Genomic DNA, 8,477 nt, shown 5'->3' on the forward strand with positions numbered 1-8,477 from the left:
GCCGGGCTGGCCTGATCATGTGATCCAGCGATTGGAGACGCGGTGGCCGACTACCAGCTCCGGGTGCAGCGTTGAATGCCTGGATTATCTCGGTTTAACTCACTTCGGCTCCCGGGGGCTGTGGGTAACGTTTGATGCACACTTTCCGGGGCAGTAGCTCGAGGCCAGGTGTCCACCGATGCACGTTAGAAAGTGGCGGAACCGGGGTTAGGACACTTGCAGTCTTGTCCCAGAGCCCCAACTTGAGCCCGTGGGGGACCCCGGCATCATCTGAGACACAGCTGGTGCACGCAGCAAGGGTGTCGACTTACTCACTTGGGTGGGACCCGTGGGTGTTGGGGAATTAATGGATGAGGAAGTACGTTGGGATCTTCGAGCAGCCCGGGATGTGTGCCGGGCGCGGGGGGAGGTGAGGGGGGGCGTGCCGTGTGCCAGGGCTGGGCGTTTCAAGGAACCATTCATTTGATGGGCGATGGCGAGCACGGGGTTGCGGGAATGAACGTCGGTCGGTTCCCTACGTGCCATGTCCTTTGAAAAAGTATTCTATTGAGATTTTTACAAACCCCTCGAGCGGTTCTCAACCTGTGGGTCGCGACCCCTTGGGGGGGGGGTCGAAGGACCCTTTCACAGGGGTCGCCTAAGACCATCGGAAAACACATATATCATTACATATTGTTTTTGTGATTAATCACTATGCTTTAATTATGTCGAATTTGTAACAATGAAAATACATCCTCCGTATCAGATATTTACATGACGATTCATAACAGTAGCAACATGACAGTTACGAAGTAGCAACGAAAATAATTTTATGGTTGGGGGTCACCACAACATGAGGAACTGTATTAAAGGGTCGCGGCATTAAGAAGGTTGAGAACCACTGCCCTAGACGCTGTTTCCCTGGTGTATACAAGAACGTTGCTTGGGCTGAGAAAAACGGGCGAAATGTGCTGATTACTTTTCAGTGCCTCAAAGAAGTGCATTTATCTGGAAATGGCTTCCTGTATTCATGCCTTTTTAAAAAAATTAAATCATTTTTTATTTTTTAATTAGTTGCAGTTCAACATACAATATTATATTAGTTTAAGTGTACACCCCAGTGATTAGACATTATGTAACTGACTAAGCGATCATCCCGATGCATCGCATGCCCATCTGAACATTTCTTAAATGTAGTTTTAAAACTGTTTCAAAGCAAAACCTAAGTAACTTCGTCATCTTAGTCCTGCCCGAAGTCCTTCTGAATTAAGGCTGAGTTAAACTGTGACTTTATTTGCTAACAGTGAAGGAAAAGATGGCTTAATCATTTTCAATTCAGCAGGCTTTTTATTTTTCGTGTTGACTTGAAGAATAAAGGGGCTTGCTTCAAAATAATGGAAGGGGAAAAGCTCCTCCCCCTTATGAGACAAGGAGGGCCAGATGTTGGTAATTGTTGACGCCGAGTGATGAGTGATGGAGATGGGGGAATTTTATTATTCTCTCTGCTTTTTTATATACTTGATATTTTCCATAATAAGTATTTTTTAAGTCTGTAGATCAAAATCTAGATTCTTAGTGCTATATGTGCAGTAACTTTTGAAAATTTAGACTATTTTTGCTTGGAGTTATTATTCATAATAGATTGCTACTCATTTGTTATTGAGGTGTTTACTTTGCTGATGAAATTAAAGTTTTAAATATAGAACTTGCGCAATCAGTATGTAAGATGATTTACTCGAGTAGCTGAAAATTCAAAGTCAGGAGAGCTAGGTAATTTGAGCAGTAGAGGTAGGTGGGAATTAGGGGTCTCACCAGTTCCGGGGTGCTTTGTAAAATAGGATGTTAAAAGTGATTCCACTAAGTGCTTCTGAGTAACCAATCAATTCACTTCCTTGCTGCTGTTTGACATTCTCACAGTGACCATCTTTCCACCATAGAAAAGGACACAAATGGAGAAGTTCTGTGGGTGTGGTGTTATCCTTCCACGACAGCTACGTTAAGGAATCTGCTGCTGAGGAAATGCTGCCTCACGGATGAAAACAGGCTCCTCCGTCCCTTCGTCTTCGGTCAGTACAGAAGAACATGGTTTTATATCACAACAGTTGAAGTTCCAGATTCTTCAGTTTTGAAAAAGGTATGACTGCGTAAAGGTAAAAACAAAAAACAAAAATATTTAAAGTGATGTAAGATTATTCCAGTAACTGTTTTTAGCTGTGGGTTTTATCATTCACAGTATGCTTTTGCAAAACATTAAATATGATTTTCTTTTTTTTGTAATGTATTTTTGTTGATTTCAGAGAAGAAGGGAGAGGGGGAGAGAGAGAGAGAGAGAGAAACATCAGTGATGAGAGGGAATCATTGATTGGCTGCCTCCTGCACGCCCCCTCTAGGGGATCTAGCCCGCATCCTGGGCATGTGCCATTGGCCGAATCAAACCTGGGACCCTTCAGTCTGCAGGCTGACGCTCTATCCACTGAGCCGCTAGGGCTACATATGATTTTCTTTGGGAATGTTCTCTTTCATGTTTCACTCTCATTCATCCTATAAATATTTGTTGGTGTGTATTATGTGACTGACCCTGTGGTTGGTGTGGTGAAGCCTTGTTCGGGTTATACTCTGATGGAATAGAAATATGTAGAACAGCGGTTCTCAACCTATGGGTCGCGACCCCTTTGGTGGTCGAACGACCCTTTCACAGGGATCGCCTAAGACCATCCTGCATATCAGATATTTACATTACAATTCATAACAGTAACAACATTACAGTTATGAAGTAGAAACGAAAATAATTTTATGGTTGGGTCACAACATAAAGAACTATTTAAAGGGCCAGAAGGTTGAGAACCACTGATGTAGAATACTTTCAAAGTAATGCCTGATTAGAAGTGTTTTTTTCCATCATTAAAAACTATTTTAGAGGATATAATTATCCTTGCCATAAAGAAATTTTTATTTGTTTGTGGCTGGTTAAGGCTATATTAAAAATAGAAAGGATAATTAAGGAAACTCAAGTATTCAGTAGGTTTTTTGTTGTGTCATTCGACATGGACAGGATCAGTGTGACATGTTGAAAACCACTATGTGGCCGAAACCGGTTTGGCTCAGTGGATAGAGCGTCGGCCTGCGGACTGAAAGGTCCCAGGTTCGATTCCGGTCAAGGGCATGTACCTGGGTTGCGCGCACATCTTCGGCGGGGGATGTGCAGGAGGCAGCTGATCGATGTTTCTCTCTCATCGATGTTTCTAACTCTCTATCTCTCTCCCTTTCTCTCTGCAAAAAATCAATAAAATATATTAAAAAAAGAAAAAAAAAGAAAACCACTATGTGGTCCCTGTGAGCGTCCAAACAAGCAGCAGGTTTTTTCAAAGAAAATAATATTGGGGAGAAGTGGCTGAGCTCCTGGCATGTTCCTGAGTGGAGACTTATCTTTTCAGGGATAATTTTACAGCCAATAACCAGATGTATGGAGCATGTCCAAGATACCAGTTTAAATTTAAGGAATTACATTTAAAATAACAGGAAGGCAACAATTTTGAAACTGGTAGAGGTTTAAGACAAAATAGAAATTCATAATTAGAAAATGTAAATTTGCAAAAAAATAGTTTTCCACATGTTATAAAATCTTTGGTTTATGTTTATTAAGTTCTTGCTGTAAAGTCTTGATGTATTCTCAGGTAGACTTACTAAGTTTTACCCTGCAGACTGTCAAATTATAACAACAGCGATTTCAAATTTATTTTTCAGATTTGAAATATAGCAAGATTTTGAAATTTTACCCTTCAAAATATGATTTTTAAAATGTATTTCTTAAATGCTTTGCTTTTGTAAAGTTCTAAATTTTGTCCCACTAATGAGAATAATAGGCATAATGATTATCAAAAATTTATATTTATAATAATAGAGGTATATAAATAAATGAAGCATATTATAACAGTGCCCTTTAGATTATATAGCAACTTTTGGGAATTAACTATTTCTGGAATAGTATAATTTTTACTGTAAGCATTTTACTGCGATATATTTTTGTTGTTTCCCATCCTTCTATTTCATTAATGAAAAATAGTTGCTAAATTGGTAGGTCTGTTATAGTATTCCTAGTTCTGTTTTGATGATGTTAGGGGGTTTAAAATAAAAATTCACATTTTTGATATTTGAAATATTTTTGTTTTCAAAAAACACTGGCAAAGTATTGCAATCTCATGTAGGAAATGCAATATATATTCTGTGTAACTTTTTATATGTGTGGATATACATATAAGAGTATAAAGAAGCAGTGAGGACTTGGTCACATTTTGGTCTTTTCCTTTTTATGCTGGTATATCTTGTACAAGAGGTTTGTTAAAATGTAGTGATAAGAATTAATTCTATTAAAGTGTCTTTAAAAAGTGTACTTTTTTTGTTTCTTTTGGACAGGTGACTCATTTTTCTATTGTTCTGACCGCCAAAGATTTTAACCCAGAGAAATATGCCGCCTTCACTAGGATATTGTGTAGGTCTGTATGAAAACTGTGTTAAATACTAATATACAAAAATGAAGATCTTAGTATCGCAGAGCAGATTTCTACACCGAGGAAGTCCATTTCCCCTTTGTCTCCCCAACTGAATCTTTCCTGGCCCTTCGAAGACTGTTTCATAAAGAGGAACTTGCTCTTTGGCTTCAATGGCACTGCTCCTCTTATTTGGGAAAATGGTCGTGGGGAGAAGAAAAAGTAGTTTGCACAACTGTTGTGGTGCCTGGGTGTTTTGAGTCACTTGCCATTTTTGGTCTGTTACTTCTACTCATTTCCAATCTAGAATTGTTCTAAACAGGACAGATAAATTAAGTACTTTATGAAGTGGCAGGCTGCTTTGTATGTGGCAAGGTCTGTGTGGGAATCATTTTGGGGAAAGTTAATAATTCAAAAGTTAGCATTTTGAATTATGCTAAAGCACAGGAAAACATTTCTCAGCTGGAATAATGAGCTGAAAAACTGATTAATTGGTTAATTGTGATTCAAGTAGACTTCTTTAGTTTCATCCTAGTTGTTGAAAAAATTTATCTAAAATGCATCAATTTACTTTCTTGCCTTGGTAAGTATATCTAGCAGACTTTTAAATCTTTCTTGTGTGTGAGGAATATTGGCTTTTTTCTGTAATGAAAACTTTTACAGGGTTTTAGCTTAGTGTTTTTAAAATATTGTTGACACTAGATAGACTTAGAAGTCTCAATGTTCTGTATTACTCAGCCCTCAAGCTCACACCCAGGGAATAGTTTGTGTTTGGGGTGAATGAGGGGAGTTTTGTTTCTCCCACTATAAGCCTGATAAATGGTTTCCTTTTTGCCATTTTTATGTGCACACACACAACATAGCGTAAGAATACCTTCTCATAACCTAAGGGTTTCAGTTAGGTTGTATTTTGACAAAATGAAGTTTTACTGTTTTTGCAGCCAGCTATGCTGAGAAAGACTAAGATAAATTCCAGGTGTATGGCTCACTGTGGAATATCAACAGTTGTCTGCTAATATGGTACAAAAAGAAATTATTGTTGTTAGGAGAGACACTGTCCAGCAGCTGTGAACTATAAACATTGTAAAGGTGTTTTTGTACAAACATTAGACTCCCATTCCATTTGATTGAGTCAGGGTTAGGTTACTTCACTGAATTCCTGGAAGCCCAGGGGGTTTCTCAGCTTCGGTGGTGCCATGGCATTGTCGCATTCTGGGTTCTCTCCTGCTCCTGTGCAAGGAAATGAGGACTCAGAGCTATTGCCAGCCCCCTCCTCTGCTCCTGCCTCTTAGTGGACTCTCCTGCTTACCTTACATGTGTGCACACCAGTGTACTCAGGTGCATGCATGCACACACACTGTGTCCCGATGAATGCATGTGTCTGCATTCACATGCACAGAGACAAACACTTTTAAAATACATTTTTTAATTTTTCAGTTACTGGTGACATGCAGTATATTAGTTTAGATGTGTACCATAGTGCTGAGGCATGTTTACTCTCCTGCTTACCTTACATGTGTACACACCAGTGTACTCAGGTGCATGCATGCACACACACTCTCTCCCCATGAATGCATGTGTCTGCATTCACATGCACAGAGACAAACACTTTTAAAATACATTTTTTAATTTTTCAGTTACTGGTGACATGCAGTATATTAGTTTAGATGTGTACCATAGTGATGAGGCATGTTTTTATAATGGTGAAGTTACCATGGACATGCTCCCGTGCCTGGTGAGAGAAGCAGGCAGGCATTCCTTCCACAGCATGCTGCTGAGGTGGCAGTAGAGGCCCACATGGGGGTTCGGGGTTCATTCCCTCTATGGGGTCCAGGTCAGTTGGCATGAACCTCTTCCTCTTCTGGTCCCTCCAGCTAATGGCTCCGGTAGAGAACCAGGCCTACTTACAGTCCGTTGTCTAAGCCAAGTCTGGCAGCTTGTGGCGCCCATCGGAATACGGTCCCCTGGGCTGTGCTGTGTTTTTCCTATGAAATGGTTTTGGGGGGATTCCGCCCTCTGTTTAGTCTCATGGCCCAGGGTTGTCATGTGGGAAGTCATCTTATCCTACCTTTCTTATGTTTCTCTTTTCCTGACTGTCTCTTGTTTCTGTTTTATAATTGTAATGGTATGGTTTTGGTTTTTGTGTGTTTTGGGTGGTGATATAAGCACAGAGTTAAAAAGCCAACTGTGCAGGAGGGTATGCGGTGAAAACTAAGTCCCTTCTCCGTTCCCAGCCTCCAGTGCTACCTCCCGACCCCCACCCCCGAGGCAGCTCCTGGCCTGTTTTGTTTCTGTCCAACTGGGGACTTGTCTCCGTATGTAAGCATGTGGCTGAGTTCATGGCTTGACTATATTTTAGATATATGATAGCTTGCCATTGTCATTGTTCTGTACCTTTTTTTCTCATTTTGTACATTGAAAAAAATAGAAAAGCACTGGTGACTGACAAAATTTGGTAAACAGTTAAAACTTTTTTCATTATCTTAATGAAACGTAATCTACAATAAGTATCATTTCTAAGAGATCTAACTTAAACATTGGTTTTATTTTCCTCCCAATTTTCTATCCCAGCTGCTAAAAGGCCCAAGTAGACCCAGCCCTGCTTTCCAAGCAAAATTTAGATTTCGTTACTCCTCGGAAGAGATTTCCGGGGGAGGGATTGATTTCACATGCGAGCTATAAACGGAGCCAGTTTCCTGTCAGCATTTTCTGGAAGATTTAACTTGATGAATGTATCTAGTGTGCATTTATCACCAAAAACTTAAAGGAGTTTGCTTTCTTAATGATCTAAATATAGTTATCTCTGGGACTCTGATATTAAATACAGGTTTCACAACTAATTACTGCTTTCTCTGTGATCACTGCATAAACCTCCTTTCTTGTCAAAGGAAATTCAAGCAATAAAACAGTTGTTATAGCTAAGAACACCAGCTGTGAATGAATGTAAGACAGAGAAAGAGATAAGTGTACAATGTTCCTGAGAAGAATGAGGCCTCGGGCGGCCATGGTTCATTCTCCTGCCCTAGTGGACTGTAGCAGGCTTCCCCACACAGAAAGAGGGAGCAGCTGCAGAGACTGTCCAAGGTCTCTCAGGTGGTGCTTTTTTATAAACACATCTTCAAATTAAATTTCAGAATGATCACTTGCCAGGAAAAGATTCGGCATTCAGAGTGTATAAGCAAGTAGGCTTCAACTCTTCAGAAAGTGCCCACGCCTAGTCTTGGTGCATTGCTCCATGTGGTTCGTGTGAAATGAAAGCGTGATGGCTCTTTGTCCTCGCTTCCAGAATGTACCTGAAACACGGGAGCCCAGTTAAAATGATGGAGAGTTATATTGCTGTTCTCACCAAAGGGCTATGCCAGAGTGAAGAAAACGGCTCTTTCCTTAGCAAGGACTTCGATGTCCGAAAGGCATACCTCGCAGGCTCCATCAAAGGTAAGAAGAAAACAGAAACCCATCCCAGGTTATTTCTTCCCGACGACAACAAAACCCCAAGCCAAGGACAGTCGCTCAGTAGCTGTTTCTCCATCTTTCCACATAGATTGTCTACAGAACATCTATGTTCTCTGCAGGACAGGACGTCAGCTTCTCCATTTCCTAATTTGATTAGAATTCTGTCACAGGAAAGCAGACTTTTGTGGTGTTCCTTTCCAAAAGATTCTGACTTTTATTGTTTTGCTTGAATTTGTTTTTTAATGTATATATATGTTTTATTTTTAGAGAGAGAGGAAGGAAGAGAGAGAGAAACATCTATGTGGGAGCAAAACATCAGTCGCCTGCCTCCTGCATGCCCCCTACTGGGGATCAAGCCTGTGACCCTTCCGTACATGGGACAACACTCAACCGAGAGCCACACTGGCCAGGCCAAGATTCTGACTTTTTAAAAAATATATGGAACGCTTCTGCCCTAACCGGTTTGGCTCAGTGGATAGAGCATCGGCCTGCGGACTGAAAGGTCCCAGGTTCGATTCCAGTCAAGGGCATGTACCTGGGTTGCGGGCACATCCCCAG

The 8,477-nt window shown here is 40.7% G+C and overlaps 1 protein-coding gene across 1 annotated transcript in view; it reads left to right on the plus strand.

Annotated features, from left to right (window-relative positions):
• Positions 1-8,477, plus strand: part of FAM45A (family with sequence similarity 45 member A) — a 19,321-nt gene that overhangs the window by 332 nt on the left and 10,512 nt on the right. The window contains exons 2-4 of the mRNA XM_015572469.1: positions 1,917-2,113; positions 4,393-4,472; positions 7,753-7,901. Coding sequence (XP_015427955.1) covers positions 1,917-2,113; positions 4,393-4,472; positions 7,753-7,901 — 426 coding nt within the window. The remainder of the gene's footprint in view (positions 1-1,916; positions 2,114-4,392; positions 4,473-7,752; positions 7,902-8,477) is intronic.

Source organism: Myotis davidii, unplaced genomic scaffold, assembly GCF_000327345.1.
Source record: "Myotis davidii unplaced genomic scaffold, ASM32734v1 scaffold72, whole genome shotgun sequence".
NCBI classification, from domain to species: domain Eukaryota; kingdom Metazoa; phylum Chordata; class Mammalia; order Chiroptera; family Vespertilionidae; genus Myotis; species Myotis davidii.